Source organism: Ascaphus truei, chromosome 14, assembly GCF_040206685.1.
Source record: "Ascaphus truei isolate aAscTru1 chromosome 14, aAscTru1.hap1, whole genome shotgun sequence".
NCBI classification, from domain to species: Eukaryota; Metazoa; Chordata; class Amphibia; order Anura; family Ascaphidae; genus Ascaphus; species Ascaphus truei.
In genome coordinates this window covers 56,260,492-56,282,153 of record NC_134496.1, presented here as the reverse complement: position 1 = coordinate 56,282,153, position 21,662 = coordinate 56,260,492, and the positions used below count along the sequence as shown (strand labels likewise).

The following is a 21,662-nucleotide window of genomic DNA, read 5'->3' as shown; positions in this document are numbered from 1 at the left end:
GCTCCCTCGCTCTCTGTGCCGCGCTCCCGCTCTCTGTGCCGCGCTCCCTCCCTGTGCCGCGCTCCCTCCCTGTGCCGCACTCCCGCTCTCTGTGCCGCACTCCCTCCCTCTCTGTGCCGCGCTCCCTCCCTGTGCCATGCTCCCTCTCTGTGCCGCGCTCCCACTCTCTGTACCGTGCTCCCTCCATCTCTGTGCCGTGCTCCCTCCCTGTGCCGCGCTCCCACTCTCTGTGCCGCGCTCCCACTCTCTGTGCCGCGCTCCCTCCCTGTGCCGCGCTCCCACTCTCTGTGCCGCGCTCCCACTCTCTGTGCCGCGCTCCCTCCATCTCTGTGCCGCGCTCCCACTCTCTGTGCCGTGCTCCCTCCATCTCTGTGCCGCGCTCCCTCTCTGTGCCGCGCTCCCACTCTCTGTGCCGCGCTCCCACTCTCTGTGCCGCGCTCCCTCCCTGTGCCGCGCTCCCACTCTCTGTGCCGCGCTCCCACTCTCTGTGCCGTGCTCCCTCCATCTCTGTGCCGTGCTCCCTCCCTGTGCCATGCTCCCTCCCTGTGCCGCGCTCCCTCCCTCTCTGTGCCGCGCTCCCTCCCTCTCTGTGCCGCGCTCCCTCCCTCTCTGTGCCGCGCTCCCTCCCTGTGCCATGCTCCCTCCCTCTCTGTGCCGCGCTCCCTCCCTCTCTGCGCCGCGCTCCCTCCCTGTGCCATGCTCCCTCTCTGTGCCGCGCTCCCACTCTCTGTGCCGCACTCCCTCCCTCTCTGTGCCGCGCTCCCTCCCTGTGCCATGCTCCCTCTCTGTGCCGCGCTCCCACTCTCTGTGCCGCGCTCCCTCCCTGTGCCATGCTCCCTCTCTGTGCCGCGCTCCCACTCTCTGTGCCGCGCTCCCTCCCTCTCTGTGCCGTGCTCCCTCCATCTCTGTGCCGTGCTCCCTCCCTGTGCCATGCTCCCTCTCTGTGCCGCGCTCCCACTCTCTGTGCCGCGCTCCCTCCCTGTGCCATGCTCCCTCTCTGTGCCGCGCTCCCACTCTCTGTGCCGCGCTCCCTCCCTCTCTGTGCCGTGCTCCCTCCATCTCTGTGCCGCGCTCCCTCCCTGTGCCATGCTCCCTCTCTGTGCCGCGCTCCCACTCTCTGTGCCATGCTCCCTCTCTGTGCCGCGCTCCCTCTCTGTGCCGCGCTCCCACTCTCTGTGCCGTGCTCCCTCCATCTCTGTGCCGCGCTCCCTCCCTCTGTGCCGCGCTCCCTCTCTGTGCCGCGCTCCCACTCTCTGTGCCATGCTCCCACTCTCTGTGCCGCGCTCCCTCCCTCTCTGTGCCGCGCTCCCTCCCTCTCTGTGCCGCGCTCCCTCCCTGTGCCGCGCTCCCACTCTCTCTGTGCCGCGCTCCCTCCCTCTCTGTGCCGCGCTCCCTCCCTCCCTGTGCCATGCTCCCTCTCTGTGCCGCGCTCCCACTCTCTGTGCCGCGCTCCCGCTCTTTGTGCTGCGCTCCCTCCCTCTCTGTGCCGCGCTCCCTCCCTGTGCCGCGCTCCCTCTCTGTGCCGCGCTCCCTCTCTGTGCCGCGCTCCCTCCATCTCTGTGCCGCGCTCCCTCCCTGTGCCGCGCTCCCACTCTCTCTGCGCCTTCCCATATAAAACTATTCACCACTGCCTGCAGCTTGTTGATAAAATACTGTGCCAATTTAATAGAAACAGTTTGTATTAGGTATAGGAATCGTGGGAGAATGTTCATTTTAATCACATTAATATGGCTGATCCATGAAATACTCAGATTGTCCCACACTCTCAAATAGTTTGTAACCACATTATTGTAATTAGTCTAGGAACATGACAGTGGATTGGCGCTGCTGGTGTAGGGCACGTTTACCTGCTGGATATTTTACTGCTAAATCATTCCATTTAAAGGGAAAGGCTTCTTTTAGTGAGGATAACATTCTTATAGCCAGAAGGGTATTTAATATCACTGATTTTGTTAGATTGACTTTAAAATGAGAGAGTTCACTAAATGAATGTATCTCTGTCACGACATTCAGCATTGATACTAGTGGGGTTGTCAAAGTTAGGAGTATATCATCTGTGAGCTTCATTTTTGGGTCCTATTCGTGTACCTGCTTTTAAATGGATTACATTTTATATTGTTGCCTACGGGTTCCACCACTGAGGCAAATATCAATGGACACCCCTGTCTTGTTTCATTAGTAATTGCAAACTAGTCCGACAGAGATCTGTACACCTTCATCCTCCGTGCAGTCAGGCTGGTATACAGCAACTTTACATCTATAGCAACTCCTACATGGTATAGTATGCCGAGCCGACTCTGGCGCAGACCTTCTCCTCATCCATGGAGAGAAACATTGCAGGGGTGGATGTTATCTGTGCGCAATGTGTTCAATCGATTAGCTTTCTCATACTGTCCCTGGCTTCTCTACCTGCTGTAAAACCCGCCTGATCCAAATTAATCCTCTGCGCTGGGAATTCTTTTAGCTTATTTGCTAAAATTTTAGTTTATAATTTAACAGCTATATTGGCCTATAGCCGTCGCATAATAATACAATATATTTTTCTGGCTTGGAATAACAGTCATGTGTGCGTCTAACATTTGGGGATGGTAAATTGGGGTGTCTTCTGAACGAATGGAACAATGCTTTCGTAAGCGTGTCTGAGTGCGTCAGGGATCGTCTGTTTTATCTTATGCTTTATTTCTAATTGTTGGATTTTGGGAACAAACGCCTCTATTTCTGAATTTCTGTAGAGTTTTTTTTATGAGGCTCTCCCCGTATTACACACTTGTGTTCTTACCAATTAATAGCTGCCAATGTGCTCTCAGGGGAGATTATTCAAAATAAAATCCTTCAGAACAACTCTTACTTAGCAGGTACCTCCCCTCTGAATCTAGTTTGTAATCTTTAACTTCAAATGGGAGATTTGTATGTACGAGTATCATTACTCTCAGTATCATTACTCCACTTATCTTACATCTGCCAGTACTTGATTATAGTGATAGTCGGAAAATATTGGGGTATTTGCCTTTTTGAAGTGTGTTTCCTGCACAAGTATCATTTCACCACCTGCCGGTCTGAATTGGCCGTTTTTCTTTTCTTGACTCAGTTTACCCCTTTTACGTTAAAAAATGTGGATTTAATATACATTTAGTGCAGACAGTGGCAGGATGCATACACAGGGACAGGAGTTAGAGTAACCTGTATCCATCATTAAACCTTTGTGTTCACAGACTGTGTATGACAAGGGAGGAGAGAATGTACCCAGATTAGTCATTAAGAAACACAACAATACCCAAAGTAAAAAGTTATATTCTGTAACTGGGACTCACAATACATTGCCTGACTCCAGTTATATTCTGTAACTGGGACTCACAATACATTGCCTGACTCCAGTTATATTCTGTAACTGGGACTCACAATACATTGCCTGACTCCAGTTATACTTTGTATTGCATCTCTACCATGTCCTAATTTCTAACTGATTCCCTGGTAACCGAAAAGGATTTAGGAGCTCTACAAATAAAATAGGGATATACCCTGACGTATGTATGTATGTATGTATGTATGTATGTATGTATGTGTCTTCATTTATGTAGCGCCATTAATGTATATAGCGCTTCACAGCAGTAATACACGTGACAATCATATTGATAACAAATAAATAACACATAACGGGGAGAAGTGCTTCAGACATAACAGTAACATTTTGGACAGGGAGTCCCTGCTCCGACGAGCTTACAATTTAATTAATAACATTAGGAGGGCGTTCTGGTAAGTGCGTCTGCATGGGGCCAAGGTTTATGTATACAGTGTAAAACTATCACTTATAGAGCTACTCATATGCTTCCTTAAGCAAGTGTGTTTTGAGTTCGGTCTTAAAGGTGGGTAGAGAGGGTGCTAGTCGGGTACTGAGGGGAAGGGCATTCCAGAGGTGTGGGGCAGTCAGTGAGAAAGGTTTAAGGCGGGAAAGGGCTTTAGATACAAAGGGGGTAGAGAGAAGACATCCTTGAGCAGAACGCAAGAGTCGGAATAGTCTATACCGAGAAATTAGGGCTGAGATGTAAGGAGGGGCAGAAGAGTGTAAAGCTTTAAAAGTGAGGAGGAGAATTGAATGTGCGATACGGGATTTGATAGGAACCCAGGAGAGGGATTTAAGCAGGGGCGACACTGAGACAGATTTAGGAAAGAGTAGAATGACTCTGGCAGCAGGGTTTAGGATAGATTGTAGGGGAGACAGGTGAGAGGCAGAAAGGCCATACAGCTGGAGGTTACAGTAGTCGAGACGGGAGAGAATGAGGGCCTGAGTCAGAGTTTTTGCAGTCGAGAAACAGAGAAAACGTTGTATCTTTGTAATACTGTGGAGGAAAAAATTACAGGTTTTAGCTACTTTTTGAATGTGAGAGGAGAATGTGAGAGAGGAGTTGAGTGTGACCCCTAGACAGCGCACTTGTGCTACTGGGTGAATGACTGAACTTCCAACAGTAATGTGGAAGGAGGTAGTAGGGCCAGGTTTGGGAGGAAATATGAGGAGCTCTGTTTTTGCCATGTTAAGTTTAAGGCGGCGGAGGGCCATCCAGGATGATATCGCAGAGAGACATTCAGAAATTTTGGTCTGTACAGCAGGTGTAAGGTCAGGGGTAGAAAAGGAAATTTGTGTGTCGTCAGCATAGAGGTGATATTTGACCCCAAGAGATGTGATTAGGTCACCTAGAGAGAGTGGGTAAAGAGAAAAGAGAAGAGGTACCAGGACAGACACCTGGGGTACCCACACAGAGAGATCGATAGAGGAGAGGAGGTGTTAGCAGAAGAGACACTGAAAGTACGATGGGAGAGGTAAGAGGAAATCCAGGATAGAGCTTTGTTACGAATACCAAGAGTGTGGAGAATGTGAAGGAGAAGAGGGTGGTCCACGGTATCAAATGCTGCAGAGAGGTCGAGTAATATGAGCAGAGTGTAATGACCTCTGTCTTTGGCAGCATGGACGTAATTAGTTATTCTGGTGAGGGCTGTTTCAGTGGAGATGCAGTGACAGGAAAGAATGCAGGAGTGGCTCATTGAGTAAAGACACTGGCTGGCACTGAGTTTGAAGCAGGGGAACCTGGTTAAATTCCTGGTGTCTTTGTGACCTTGAGCAAGTCACCTTATCTCCCTGTGCCTCAGGCACCAAAAACATAGATTGTAAGCTCCATGGGGCAGGGACCTGTGTCTGCAAAATGTCTCTGTAAAGCGCTACATAAAACTAGCAGCGCTATACAAGAACATGCTATTATTATTATAAAGGCGGGACCTCACAGCTCCTTGTGCTGCCAGAACCACTGATACAATACAGAACCACTGATACAATACAGAACCACTGACATAATACAGAACCACTGACACAATACAGAACCACTGATACAATACAGAACCACTGACATAATACAGAACCACTGGCAATACAGAATCAATGATACAATACAGAACAACTGAACGCTGGGCAACACTATTGTGATTCGATTCCTATTTATTATTATCAGAGTTTCAGTGCTTCTGCATCTTTATCGGGATCAACAAAACACGCAAAACATTGAGTATACATGTATGTAGTATGTTCAATGTTCCAGCAGCTGTGCAGAAACAGCACAAAAAAGGATGATACACCAACCCCTGAGTGATGACATGAAAGTCCCCCTCGCCAGGTTTAGGGGGGAGCGTTCCTCCCAACTACTGTAGGTAATGTCCCAGAGATGTCCCATTCCAGGGAAACAACAAAAACAATTTACTCCATGTATAAAAATAAAAAAACCTATATATATATATTATATATTTTATTATATTTTATATATATATATATATATATATATATATGTATAGACCATACGATACCGGTTGCAACACGACATCAAGGGACAGCACGCAGGTAAGTAAATCAAAAATGTTCTATATTTGATAGAAGACACAAATTGTGCATTGGATTCTATATATATGTATATAGAAGGTTTTTTTTATTTTTATACATGGAGTAAATAGTTTTTGATTGCCAGTACTTGATTATAGTGATAGTCGGAAAATATTGGGGTATTTGCCTTTTTGAAGTGTGTTTCCTGCACAAGTATCATTTCACCACCTGCCGGTCTGAATTTGGCCGTTTTTCTTTTCTTGACTCAGTTTACCACTTTTACATTAGAAAATATGGATTTAATAAACATTTAGTGCAGACAGTGGTAGGATGCATACACAGGGACAGGGGTTAGAGTAACCTGTATCCATCATTAAACCTTTGTGTTCACAGACTGTATGACAAGGTAGGAGAGAATGTACCCAGATTAGATTAGTCATTAAGAAACACAACAATACCCAACGTAAAAAGTTATATTCTGTAACTGGGACTCACAATACATTGCCTGACTCCAGTTATACTTTGTATTGCATCTCTACCATGTCCTAATTTCTAACTGATTCCCTGGTAACCGAAAAGGATTTAGGAGCTCTACAGATAAAATAGGGATATACCCTGACCCATGTATGTATGTATGTATGTATGTATGTATGTATGTATGTATGTATGTATGTCTTTATTTATGTAGCGCCATTAATGTATATAGCGCTTCACAGCAGTAATACACGTGACAATCATATTGATAACAAATAAATAACACATAACGGGGAGAAGTGTATTATTTATTTATTTATTTATAAAATATTTTACCAGGAAGTAATACATTGAGAGTTACCTCTCGTTTTCAAGTATGTCCTGGGCATAGAGATAAGACAATTTACACATGGTTACAAATACAGTTACATAAGTGAGCAGGTTATACATTATATACAAGACATAGCATGCACAGTTAAAGAAAATATATATTATGGGCGAATTAAACAGTTACAGACCAGATTAATTATATATATATATATATATAATGTGTAATACACAACTGGAGAGATACAAGAGATGTGAGTTAAAGGTCGGTCACAGAGCATCAACTATGTGAACATAAGGCTCATAATAGTAGTGGGGCCCTGGTGGAAACAATGTACTGGAAATTGTTACAAATGGCACTGAAGGCCAAATACATTGAGCCATGGTTCTAAGCCAGCGGTGCGCAAACTGAGGGGCGCGACCCCCAGGGGGGGCGCGAGACTGCCGACGGGGGGCGCGGGGTTTACAGAGGCCCCGCGCGCTTCCCGAAGGCACTTAAATTAAGTGCCGGGGGAGCTGCAGGGCCTCTGTAAACCTAACTTACCGTGGCTCCGGCGGCTTCCTCCCTGCGTCGCCAAGGCAACGCGGCGTCAAAATGACGCTGCGAAGTCATGTGATGTCACGTTGCTATGGCAACGTGACGTCATTACGCCGGAGCGTGGGTACATTGGGGTTGGGGGGGGCGCGGGAGTGAAGGGACAGCCGGCAGGGGGGCGCAGGGAAAAAAGTTTGCGCCCCCTTGTTCTAAGACATAAGATACCTTCCGGCACTGGCAGCACATTCACTTTAAACGGCCTGATGTCTAATCACAAAGCACCACTTGGCAAATATGGGCTATGGGCTTTCAGCTTTAGCCTTTCTGTTGGTACAGAACTTTTTTAAAACCAGAGACAGAACATGAAACACAGACAGAGCTCAGTGCACATCCAGTGAAACGTATACACGGTACAGTGCCTAAATATATATGTATAGATATCTATTAAATAAAATGGTCTTTTAGTTTAACATTTTGGCCAAATTGTTGTAAGCCCCTGAGCCACTGCACGGCAGACCACATCTCAAGGGTCCCTAACACTAATATAAATTCTTAATAACCTGTGCATTGCCAGGAAGAATGATTTATAATAAATCTGTCAAAATTAGTTGCAAAGTTCTAAGTCTGATTGAAGCTTTTATTAACCTGTACATTACCAGGAAAAGCACTCTGTATTAGATTTGTCACAATCATACTGCAAGCAGGCAAGTTCCCCTGAGAGTGGGAGATGCTTTGGAGTGAGCTTTTAACCATCTAAATGTGGGAGGGGGTGAGCTTCAACAACTTTTTGACACACTGGAGAAACTCTGCCCATCCAGGCTGGAGCAAATGTATTTTACACGAGCGATTATCTGGCTGAGTAAGACACGAGACTCGGCTCATTATCATTACATGGTAACAATGTGACCTGTCTTTAGCATTATGCTGAACAACAATGAAATACTTTTACTTCGTCTCTTTTTTACAGTTACTATGTGGCTATGTGTGGAGATGGAGCCAATGATTGCGGAGTAAGTAAATACAAATTAGAGTCATACGATGGATTTAACGTTCTTTATAAAAGACATGCTGGTTTTGCCAAACATCTGCTTCTTTTGGATCACGGGGAAAATGTGAATTAGATAATAATAATAATAACCTCGTGGAATCTGCGGCTGTTTCCCCTAATTTGAAGCGCTTCCTTTGTGTGTCCGTCCCTAAGGCATTAACAATATGATTTATTTTATAGGCTTTAAAGGTGGCCCATGCTGGTATTTCTCTGTCAGAACAAGAGGCCTCCGTGGCTTCACCATTCACGTCACGCACTGCAAACATTCAGTGTGTTCCCCATCTCATCAGGTACGTACGAGTCATTCTGTAATATCCCCGCACCTCGCCAAGTGACCCCAACATAGGTTTATGTACCACGCCTTCATATCGCTGCTCCTGCTGTCCAGAAACTGCTCTATTTCTTGGTAGTTTCAAACCATTTTATATTTCTGAGATACAGTAACAAGTCTTGAAAATTCCTGTCGTGTAATGCCAAAGATATAAAAGAAGCCAATTCAGAAAGAAAAATATCAAGAACTCCTTCATTACTATCAAATAAATGTCAACGCTGCTGCTGTGCTGCTGCCTGCTGCTGCTCTGTGCTGCTGTCTGTGCTGCTGCCTGGTGCTGCTGTCTGTGCTGCTGCTGCTCTGTGCTACTGCTCTGCTGCTCTGTGCGGCTGTCTGCTGCTGCTCTGTGCTGCTGTCTTCAGTGCTGCTGCCTGTGCTGCTGTCTGTGCTGCTGCTCTGTGCTGCTCTGTGCTGCTGTCTGTGCTGCTGTCTGTGCTGCTGCTCAGTGCTGCTGTCTGTGCTGCTCTGTGCTGCTCTGTGCTGCTACTCTGCTGCTCTGTGCTGCTGTCTGTGCTGCTGCTCTGTGCTGCTGTCTGTGCTGTCGCTCTGTGCTGCTTTCTGTGCTGCTGCTCTGTGCTGCTGTCTGTGCTGCTGCTCTGTGCTGCTGCCTGTGCTGCTGCTCTGTGCTGCTGTCTGTGCTGCTGCTCTGTGCTGCTGTCTGTGCTGCTCTGTGCTGCTGCTCTGTGCTGCTGTCTGTGCTGCTGCTCTGTGCTGCTGTCTGTGCTGCTGCTCTGTGCTGCTGTCTGTGCTGCTCTGTGCTGCTGTATGTGCTGCTCTGTGCTGCTGTCTGTGCTGCTCTGTGCTGCTGTCTGTGCTGCTCTGTGCTGCTATCTGTGCTGCTGCTCTGTGCTGGTGTCTGTGCTGCTCTGTGCTGCTGTCTGTGCTGCTGCTCTGTGCTGCTGTCTGTGCTGCTCTGTGCTGCTGCTCTGTGCTGCTGTCTGTGCTGCTCTGTGCTGCTGCTCTGTGCTGCTGTCTGTGCTGCTCTGTGCTGCTGTCTGTGCTGCTGCTCTGTGCTGCTGCTCTGTGCTGCTGTCTGTGCTGCTCTGTGCTGCTGCTCTGTGCTGGTGTCTGTGCTGCTGCTCTGTGCTGCTGCTCTGTGCTGCTGTCTGTGCTGCTCTGTGCTGCTGCTCTGTGCTGCTGTCTGTGCTGCTGTCTGTGCTGCTCTGTGCTGCTGCTCTGTGCTGCTGTCTGTGCTGCTCTGTGCTGCTGCTCTGTGCTGGTGTCTGTGCTGCTGCTCTGTGCTGCTGTCTGTGCTGCTCTGTGCTGCTGCTCTGTGCTGCTGTCTGTGCTGCTCTGTGCTGCTGCTCTGTGCTGATCGCCGGTTCTTTTGTGTCGTTTTTTACTTTAAACTTGGAAATAGGCACAGAGACGATCTTCTAAACCTGTATTTCATGTCAGAAATATCCCAGCGTTTGGGCTGTCCCTCCGGCCTTTCTCAAGGAAAGAACTTATTTTTGAGCTTTAAAAATGAGTTCTCCATTACAGGATGTTTCTCTATTTCTTCTCCTTTCCAAAGCTGTTACTTCCTTTAGGAGATATAAGCGCCCGGAATATTAAGTGTTAAAATGAAGCCCCCCTGAGCACATTGTAGTTACCATGGTAACCCCAGAAGCTAGAAATAAGGAAAATCAAGTTTTTAACAGCAGAAAAATGTTTAAAAAAAAGAGCAGGATGTGTTTGGGGGACAAGGTGCCAGCATAATATGGGTTAATCGCTAAGCTATCAGTGCATTGTAACGGGTTACTCTGTGTACTCCTAGGGTTGTATATCATGTATTTGCTATAATAACAGAGCACAAGGCCTCATAGTAATAATAGTGATGTGCAGTAGAAAATGATAATAATATTGATAATAATAATAATAATAATAATAATAATATAACACCTGTAGTAAATGCAGCATAGATAAGGTTGAGCTTACAATGTAATACTGTGTACCCGAGGCACAGTGAGATAAAGTGACCCTCTGCTCCAGCTCCTCCTGATGAACACTGCAGGAAATAATTACTCTGTATTATGCATTTATTTTCTCTGAACAGGGAAGGTCGAGCCACTCTTGTCACTTCCTTTGCTGTCTTTAAATACATAACTCTGTATGCCATGATACAGTTTATCTGTTTGCTGCTACTTTACTGGGTATGTTATAACACATTGACTTGTCCGTATAAAGCGGGGGGTCCCTGCCTGCTATAGCGTCCCATTCAGGGGCTGGTGCATTGCACGACTCTCCGGCAGGAAGAGGATATATGTGCCTATTACACCAATGTGCACACTGTACTATTATTCGCTGTGTTCCCCACAGCTGGAAGCTCTCTCTGTTTAGAAAATCAACAACGTTTGTTAAATGCGACACCTTTTAATAGAGGAAATTGTACAGAACTTTATGGAACGAGCAGATTTCTGCTATGAGAGTACTGTCACTGGCTGCACAACGTGTTTGCACAGGGACTGTTTCCTTATTATATATGCCAGGTTCGGGGCCGCCGACAGTGGAGAGCAGCCGGGACACGTGGGGCCCGGACAGAGGGGGGAGGGGGAGGACAGAGGGGGGAGGGGGAGGACAGGGGGGAGGGGAGGGCCGGGGGGAGGGGGAGGACCGGGGGGAGGGGAAGGACAGGGGGGAGGGGAGGGCCGGGGGGAGGGCCGGGGGGAGGGGGAGGCCCGGTGAAAACTCTATTCCTGGGCAAAAGGAAATCTGTCGACGGCCCTGACCTTGTAATATAGATTATACACGTACATACATACAAATACTAATCTGTGACCATGTAATATAGATTATACACGTACATACATACATATACTAATCTGTGACCATGTAATATAGATTATACACGTACATACATACATATACTAATCTGTGACCATGTAATATAGATTATACATGTACATACATACATATACTAATCTGTGACCATGTAATATAGATTATACACGTACATACATACATATACTAATCTGTCACCATGTAATATAGATTATACACGTACATACATATACTAATCTGTGACCATGTAATATAGATTATACACGTACATACATACATATACTAATCTGTGACCATGTAATATAGATTATACACGTACATACATATACTAATCTGTGAACATGTAATATAGATTATACACGCACATACATACAAATACTAATCTGTGACCATGTAATATAGATTATACATGTACATACATACAAATAATAATCTGTGACCATGTAATATAGATTATACACGTACATACATACAAATACAAATACTAAACTGTGTTTTGTTGGTAAAAGGTTCTTTGCCTGTAGAGACCGTCTGTCCGGCATAGATAGAGGAATTACAGCGTGTGCTAGTTTTATGTTAAAGGTCTGATCTAACTTGTATTTTTCAGCAATTGAAAATGGTAGGTCTTTACCAATACCTTATCCAGGATGTGGGCATCACTATACTGGTCTCCCTAACAAGTACGTTTCTCATCAGCTGACCTATGTGCTTGTGTCCAGGGCTGCTAAGAGAGGGGAAGGGCTGTCTGGGGGGGAGGTAGCAGCTGGGACTCCATATCTCCCCCAACCCCAACTGCCAGGCCATTATCTTTTCTACCCTCCAGGCCCATACAGTATCTCCTCCACCCTGCAGGTCCATAACTACCCCCAGATACAAAACTACCATCTCCCCCCAGGTCCACAAGTATTCCTTCTCCTTCCCCCCCACCTCCAGAACAATATCTCCTTCTCCCGCCTCAGGGACCCCCAGTGTAGTGTGTGTTTGTGGGGTGGGAGTGGGGACTTGTTCCTTTTATTTGTCCTGGCCGCAGGGTTTCCGCTGGCGGCCCAGCTCGTAACACAGTTAAGTCTATTTCTATAAATCTTCTCAGTCACAAAAAGTATTTTAGCAAACAAAGAGAAAAAGGTCCTTGGCGCACTACCAGGTATAATAAACCTGATGGGCAAGTTCCCAGTTCTCTGAATGAAGGAACAGTTTGTAGATCTTTCAGAAATTCTTTGCTGGTGAATGTATATCTGAAATCAGACAAAACAAAAGAACCATTGCGCAGTACAGGCATAACCCGGTGTAAGGACACTCACTTTAAGTATATTTTCGCTTTACATACATGCTCCGGTCCCATTGCGTACATTAATGCGGGGTATGCCTGTATGTATATATGCGTACGTTAATGTGGGGTATGCCTGTATGTATATATGCGTACGTTAATGCGGGGTATGCCTGTATGTATATATGCGTACGTTAATGCGGGGTATGTATGTATATATGCGTACGTTAATGCGGGGTATGTATGTATATATGCGTACGTTAATGCGGGGTATGCCTGTATGTATATATGCGTACGTTAATGCGGGGTATGTATGTATATATGCGTACGTTAATGCGGGGTATGTATGTATATATGCATACGTTAATGCGGGGTATGTATGTATATATGCGTACGTTAATGCGGGGTATGCCTGTATGTATATATGCGTACGTTAATGCGGGGTATGTATGTATATATGCATACGTTAATGCGGGGTATGTATGTATATATGCGTACGTTAATGCGGGGTGTGCCTGTATGTATATATGCGTACGTTAATGCAGGGTATGCCTGTATGTATATATGAGTATGTTAATGAAGGGTATGTATGTATATATGCGTACGTTAATGCGGGGTATGCCTGTATGTATATATTTGCGTACGTTAATGCGGGGTATGCCTGTATGTATATATTTGCGTACGTTAATGCGGGGTATGCCTGTATGTATATATGCGTACGTTAATGCGGGTATGTATGTATGTATATATGCGTACGTTAATGCGGGGTATGTATGTATATATGCGTACGTTAATGCGGGGTATGCCTGTATGTATATATGCGTACGTTAATGCGGGGTATGTATGTATATATGCGTACGTTAATGCGGGGTATGCCTGTATGTATATATGCGTACGTTAATGCGGGGTATGCCTGTATATATGCGTACGTTAATGCGGGGTATGCCTGTATGTATCTATGCGTACGTTAATGCGGGGTATGCCTGTATGTATATATGCGTACGTTAATGCGGGGTATGTATATATGTATATATGCGTACGTTAATGCGGGTATGTATATATGTATATATGCGTACGTTAATGCGGGGTATGTATGTATATATGCGTACGTTAATGCGGGGTATGTATGTATGTATATATGCGTACGTTAATGCGGGTATGTATGTATGTATATAAGCGTACGTTAATGCGGGGTATGTATGTATATATGCGTACGTTAATGCGGGGTATGCCTGTATGTATATATGCGTACGTTAATGCGGGGTATGTATGTATATATGCGTACGTTAATGCGGGGTATGCCTGTATGTATATATGCGTACGTTAATGCGGGGTATGCCTGTATATATGCGTACGTTAATGCGGGGTATGCCTGTATGTATCTATGCGTACGTTAATGCGGGGTATGCCTGTATGTATATATGCGTACGTTAATGCGGGGTATGCCTGTATGTATATAAGCGTACGTTAATGCGGAGTATGCCTGTATGTATATATGCGTACGTTAATGCGGGGTATGCCTGTATGTATATATGCGTACGTTAATGCGGGGTATGCCTGTATGTATATATGCGTACGTTAATGCGGGGTATGCCTGTATGTATATATGCGTACGTTAATGTGGGGTATGCCTGTATGTATATATGCGTACGTTAATGCGGGGTATGCCTGTATGTATATATGCGTACGTTAATGCGGGGTATGCCTGTATGTATATATGCGTACGTTAATGCGGGATATGTATGTGTAACCCATATTCCCCCCACCCCCCAGACACAGATGCTATATCTAGGGTGTAGTGAGGGCTGGCTACATGTGCTTGAGTGGTGCGTACCTGCAGGTAACAGGAGGGCCTGAGCTTCCCGCGGTGATGTTGGGGACACAGGACCAGGCTTCTGAGGTAGTTGCCTCCATTTCCTTAGTAATGCAGCGCCTCCATCTTCTATAACTTCCCAGGGATGTGGGGTAGGACCCTTATAGAAGAAGAACCCTGGTCCCAGGGTGAATGCTCCAGAATCACACAGTCTTATGTCAAATCAGCAAGGTCTTTATTGTCTCTTATCTGGCACACAGCAGCAGTAGTACACGACAGGTTATATACCAAGGCACTCCAAAGGTACACCAGACCTCCTCCTCGTCTCCTCTCCTCCAGCCTGTACTCCTGCAGGATGGTCTGTGGGGGCCTCAATACCCCCAATGCCCACCTCAGAGGATATGCTCTGGGTGGGGGTAGATTCTCCCCCTCACCCCCTCAGTAGGGTGAGGGGCATTGGTCCACTCTAGCTCTGCTTACTCTCCCAACTCATGGGACCGTAGGCTCTATCTCTGGTCCCAGGACAGAACTTCTCTCCTCCACCTCTCACATAACAGGGAGAGGAACAACAGCCAAGAGCTCACAGGAACTGGCCACTAAATAGAGTCAGCCCCACCCCTCATGATGTCAGCAGGACCTCCCCTCTGTCTCATGCCTGCAGCAGAGTCAGGGGCCTGCATCTATCACTCGAGGCAGGGCGTGAAGGGGGAAAACCCATGATTACTACTGGCGCCTGCCCTTAACAGGACTTACCACAGTAGGAGAAAGATATATAGCCCGTTCTGTTTACAGGGGGCTACACTCTCCCTCTGGTGTAATCCAATGGTCCCCACTTGGACCTAACTTTAGCAGTACCATCCTGCGGTGAACAAACCTGGGAAACAAAACACATCATGGCAGTTTGTTAAGCATAACATATACCACATGAGGTAGTATCACGAGAAACCCGGTTACTCCCAACGGGGAGAACCCTAATAATAATGATTCGGATCAGGTTTCCTTACTTTTCTTCCATTGTGATCCGTAATGGTCACAAAGAAGGACTGTACCGACCCATGCTCTGGCCGATATATGATGCTGCGCATGTATATGCACCGTCCTATACTCCAGATCCTGACCAACTCACTTATCCGGTCCTCATTATGGTAACCTGCTTTACTACATTTTGTCCTCAAATATTCTTGCACGGCTTCTCGGAGCCAACTGTCTCTTTGCTCCTCAATCTCCTGCATTATAGGCTCGGGCACATAGGGGTATTCGTACCCATGGGACTGCCGGTACCTAGCCACTATGGCTCTGTCTGCCCTGCTCAACTTCATGAGTTTCTTATGGCGACCCGCCCTGCTTGGCAGTACCCAGAACTCTGGTTCTGTAGGGGCAATGTCATCGTACAAAATACTGGGCCCCTGGGAAGAATTAGCTTCTGCTCTATCTCCCGATACCTGTGGTCTATTTCGTCCGCCACCTCCTGAGGAGTATAGGCACCCGCCGCCCAACAATAATCAACTACATTGTTCCTGATTAACAGGAACCTGGTGCGGTCCATACCTTCGTGGTACCCAGTGAATAAGGGGGCCCACCACTTGTCACGGTGCTCGTACTCTGATAAGGGGCTAGGGCCCTCTACCTCTGACTCTGCTTGGGATGAGACACCGGACGTCCCCGCCTCTGTAGAGCGCGAGCAATCTCTCCTCCCTTTGGCGTTGATATACACGGTAGGGTTCATCTTGTGAACCACCTCACTGACAGACCCAGCCTCTGCTGGAGTGTGGGACCCTCGGGCCCTCCCTCTAGCTGTAGGAGAAAAAGGCACAGGGTTAGGCACACGTATCACATTGTCATATGGTATTTCCCCATCAGACTCCTCGTCGCTCAATTCCCAATCCCGTACATCTCTGGAATATTTGGGGTACTTGCTTAATTTATCCCCGCTAGGTCCCGGTGACAACACTCGTGACGGGGCAGGGGCAGTGGCCGGGGCGATGGAGCTAGGGGTTGGGCCTGGGGCAATGTTCACGTCAGTGTCCAGCAAGCAGGTAATACTGCGACCAGTGGGCGCTTTCTTGGTTGTTCTATCCGCCATGCTTCGCGCTTCTCTGGATGGGCCTTGGCTCTTCAGGGTGGCCATTGCGGCTGCCATGGCTACTCTCCGTAGGGAGAACAGCGCTCCCGGGCCCCGTTTCCCGTCGGACCCGGAAGTGACGTCATCGCCCGGTGCCCGCGGAATCTCCATCCGCTCCGTGGTCACGCACCGGAAGTGCGTCGAAAACCGGAAGGGGCGGTGGTGGAGATTCCGGTTCGCGGACGGACAAATAGGCCGCAAGCCTATCCTTCTCGTCCTCTGCGGGTGCCGTCTTCGCCAGGCGGAAGGAAGGGGGTGGTGGAGTCTCCTTACCGCTCCAGGCTGATGTACTCAGGGTCCTCCGGAGTCGTCTCGGACGTCCTCTCCGCCGCACTGGGAGTCACTACGGCCGTGGGACTGCTACGGGCCTCAGGCCGCACCAGCGCTCGCCGTCGGAAGGTGTCTGGACTCGTCTGCCCCTCTTTATTACCGCTGGGGTGGTTCGCCGGTGGTTGCATCGCCACCGAGGGTACGCCAACCTCTTCCTCCGAGGATATTACTATCGGATCCACCGCAAGGGAGTCACTGGGTTCTTCGGCGATACAGCTAGTGGGTATTGGTACGAAACGGGCCCGCTCCGGTACCTCCACTGCGGTCGCACTCTTCTCCGCCGACAGTTCTCTCGGCTCTGTAGCTGGCTGGGCCTTGGTTCTTCCTGCATGGTTGAAACGGGGAACTAGGGCAGCCTTGTCTTTCGTATCCGCCACCTCCGTTAGTGTTCCCGGAAAGGCACCCCGCGGGGTCTCGATCAGTGGCCATGGCTCGTTAGGCCACAGTAGTACGTGCCACATTGAGGGCATCGTGCCTTGGTGCTTGGGACCGCTCCGGGTATCCTGCAGTGGACGCACAGACACCGGAGGTATTCGTGTTCCTCCACCTCCACTACCAGTAAACCTCCCGGTAGCTGGTAGATCGTGGTGCTCAGTTCGGACATCTTTTGCTCAGGGGTGGAACAGTTCAGTCTTTCAGCTCCTTGCTCTTCGAATGTCAGGCAGAAGTGAAGCTCCTCGCTCTCGCTTCCGGTCCCTCCCTTTGCTGGGGAGGACGTCTCTGATTGGCTCTCCTTGTGCCCCCTCCCGGTGGAAACAAGAGGCGGGGCACTCCTTCTTTAAGTGTGACGTGGCCTGGTTTGTTGGTCAGTCACAGTACAGGTGGGTGGGCTTTCGGCTTTCGCTCCGCCCCTCTTGCAGGGGATCTGGGTTTGCGCCAAACGCCTGCACATCTCCCGCCACATTTCACATACAGTCTCTTTGCACGATTCACGTGGGCGCTCCAGGATTGGTGGGAATCGACATTTTAGGTCGGCTGCTAACTGCTGGGCTGTGGATTGCGCGTTTGTCACCATTTTGGATTCTTCTTTGCTGCGCGGAGCACATGTAGTGACGGCCGCCATCTTCGATGAGCCCACCACATGTAAATGTGCACTATTCTCAGTGTCTACGGTGTAACACGTTCCTAGACACTGACGGACCTCCACTTGCTCCTTACACTCCCTGATGCTCTCTGCATGCTTTCTGACTGTGCCCACTGATATGAGGTGGCATACCCCAGGCTCGGCAGAACTCCCTGTCTCTGTGGTGCGTTTTATGTGGGTGCTGGCTAGTGTACCGGGCATCTCCCTAAGTATGGGCGTCCCTACTTTTGGCCACTCATAGTGCGGGCCCTGGACAAGTTAACAGGCTAACCCCCCCAGTTGCCACACACTATCTGCCTTAAGGGACTAGAACAGCTATAGCTAGGCACCCATCTTACGCCACCCTCTTAGGGCGCTCAGGGCGTACTGTGCGGAGGCTACGCTCCCCTGACTACCCCTGGTGTACAATTGCGCCGCGTCTATGGGGAATTACCCCTGAGGAAGTGACGTCAGTAGTCACGAAACGCGCGTAGGGTGGAGCTTAGACTTTACGTGTTACTGCGTGCGCGAGCCGGCTGAGGAGAGGAGCGGCGGTGTTTAGTGACGTCATCTGAGGTGGACCTGGCGCTCCGAGTCGCGGCTGCGAGTAGGAAATAGACGCAAAAGACCAAGCCTCCCTACACACCGCGCAGCCACCTTCTCAAGCCTGCGGACGGCACGTTGTAATCCTGTTGCCAGGTCACATAGCACGTGAGTGCATTTGCTGTTGGTCTTAATTGTTTTATTAAATGTTGTTACGGTGCACACCATTGGCATTTTTATTATTTTATGTATCTTCCGTGACTGTGATTGATCCTTGTGGAGAGGGCAACTCTCACCACCTGAAGACCCACCGCTATCCAGTCTCATACACCAGAGCACCAGCTAAAGATACCTTTCAAGGCCTCTTGCTACCTACTTTCATGTAAGTAGTTAGCAGCTGCGTGGTATACCCCACATTAACGTACGCATATATACATACAGGCATACCCCACATTAACGTACGCATATATACATACAGGCATACCCCACATAAACGTACGCATATATACATACAGGCATACCCCACATAAACGTACGCATATATACATACAGGCATACCCCACATAAACGTACGCATATATACATACAGGCATACCCCACATTAACGTACGCATATATACATACAGGCATACCCCACATAAACGTACGCATATATACATACAGGCATACCCCACTTTTAAGGAAGGCATATATACATACAGGCATACCCCACATTAACGTACGCATATATACATACAGGCATACCCCACATAAACGTACGCATATATTCATACAGGCATACCCCACATTAACGTATGCATATATACATAGAGGCATACCCCACATTAACGTACGCATATATACATACAGGCATACCCCACATTAACGTACGCATATATACATAGAGGCATACCCCACATTAACGTACGCATATATACATACAGGCATACCCCACATTAACGTACGCATATATACATACAGGCATACCCCACATTAACGTACGCATATATACATACAGGCATACCCCACATAAACGTACGCATATATACATACAGGCATACCCCACATTAACGTACGCATATATACATACAGGCATACCCCACATTAACGTACGCATATATACATACAGGCATACCCCACATTAACGTACGCATATATACATAGAGGCATACCCCACATTAATGTACGCATATATACATAGAGGCATACCCCACATTAACGTACGCATATATACATACAGGCATACCCCACATCAACGTACGCATATATACATACAGGCATACCCCACATTAACGTACGCATATATACATACAGGCATACCCCACATTAACGTACGCATATATACATAGAGGCATACCCCACATTAACGTACGCATATATACATACAGGCATACCCCACATTAACGTACGCATATATACATACAGGTATACCGCACATTAACGTACGCATATATACATACAGGCATACCCCACATCAACGTACGCATATATACATACAGGCATACCCCACATTAACGTACGCCTATATACATACAGGCATACCCCACATTAACGTACGCATATATACATACAGGCATACCCCACATTAACGTACGCATATATACATACAGGCACACCCCGCATTAACGTACGCTTATATACATACAGGCATACCCCACATTAACGTACGCATATATACATACAGGCATACCCCGCATTAACGTACGCATATATACATACAGGCATACCCCGCATTAACGTACACATATATACATACATACCCCGCATTAACGTACGCATATATACATACAGGCATACCCCGCATTAACGTACGCATATATACATACATACCCCGCATTAACGTACGCATATATACATACAGGCATACCCCGCATTAACGTACGCATATATACATACATACCCCGCATTAACGTACGCATATATACATACAGGCATACCCCGCATTAACGTACGCATATATACATACATACCCCGCATTAACGTACGCATATATACATACAGGCATACCCCGCATTAACGTACGCATATATACATACATACCCCGCATTAACGTACGCATATATACATACAGGCATACCCCGCATTAACGTACGCATATATACATACATACCCCGCATTAACGTACGCATATATACATACAGGCATACCCCGCATTAACGTACGCATATATACATACATACCCCGCATTAACGTACGCATATATACATACATACCCCGCATTAACGTACGCATATATACATACAGGCATACCCCGCATTAACGTACGCATATATACATACAGGCATACCCCGCATTAACGTACGCATATATACATACAGGCATACCCCGCATTAACGTACGCTTATATACATACATACCCCACATTAACGTACGCATATATACATACAGGCATACCCCGCATTAACGTACGCATATATACATACAGGCATACCCCGCATTAACGTACGCTTATATACATAGAGGCATACCCCGCATTAACGTACACATATATACATACAGGAATACCCCGTATTAACGTACACATATATACATACAGGCATACCCCGCATTAACGTACGCATATATCCATACATACCCCGCACTAACGTACGCATATATACATACAAGCATACCCCACATTAACGTACGTATATATACATACAGGCATTCCCCGCATTAACGTACGCATATATATATACATACCCCGCATTAACGTACACAATGGGACCGGAGCATGTATGTAAAGCGAAAATGTACTTCAAGTGAAGCACTACTTTTTCCCACTTATCGATGCATGTACTGTACTGCAATCGTCCTATACATGCATAACTGATGTAAATAACGCATTTGTAACAGGCTCTATAGTCTCCCCGCTTGCGCACAGCTTCGGTGCAGGTAGGGAGCCGGTATTGCTGTTCAGAATGTGCTGACCGGCGCATGCGTGAGATGCAGTTTGCCTATTGGGCGAGATGTGCTTACTCGCGAGTGTACTTAAAGTGAGTGTCCTTACACCGGGTTATGCCTGTACTGCGCAATGGTTCTTTTGTTTTGTCTGATTTCAGATATACATTCACCAGCAAAGAATTTCTGAAAGATCTACAAACTGTTCCTTCATTCAGAGAACTGGGAACTTGCCCATCAGGTTTATTATACCTGGTAGTGCGCCAAGGACCTTTTTCTCTTTGTTTGCTAATTTGTCTCTAGCCTCATGGATCTTCCTGTTGTATA

At 47.4% G+C, this 21,662-nt stretch overlaps 1 protein-coding gene across 1 annotated transcript in view; it reads left to right on the top strand.

Moving 5' to 3' along the window:
• The window catches only part of LOC142466201 (putative cation-transporting ATPase 13A4), a 74,319-nt gene that overhangs the window by 45,890 nt on the left and 6,767 nt on the right, over positions 1-21,662 (top strand). Inside the window, exons 22-25 of the mRNA XM_075571081.1 lie at positions 8,164-8,206; positions 8,425-8,534; positions 10,614-10,710; positions 11,946-12,018. Coding sequence (XP_075427196.1) covers positions 8,164-8,206; positions 8,425-8,534; positions 10,614-10,710; positions 11,946-12,018 — 323 coding nt within the window. The remainder of the gene's footprint in view (positions 1-8,163; positions 8,207-8,424; positions 8,535-10,613; positions 10,711-11,945; positions 12,019-21,662) is intronic.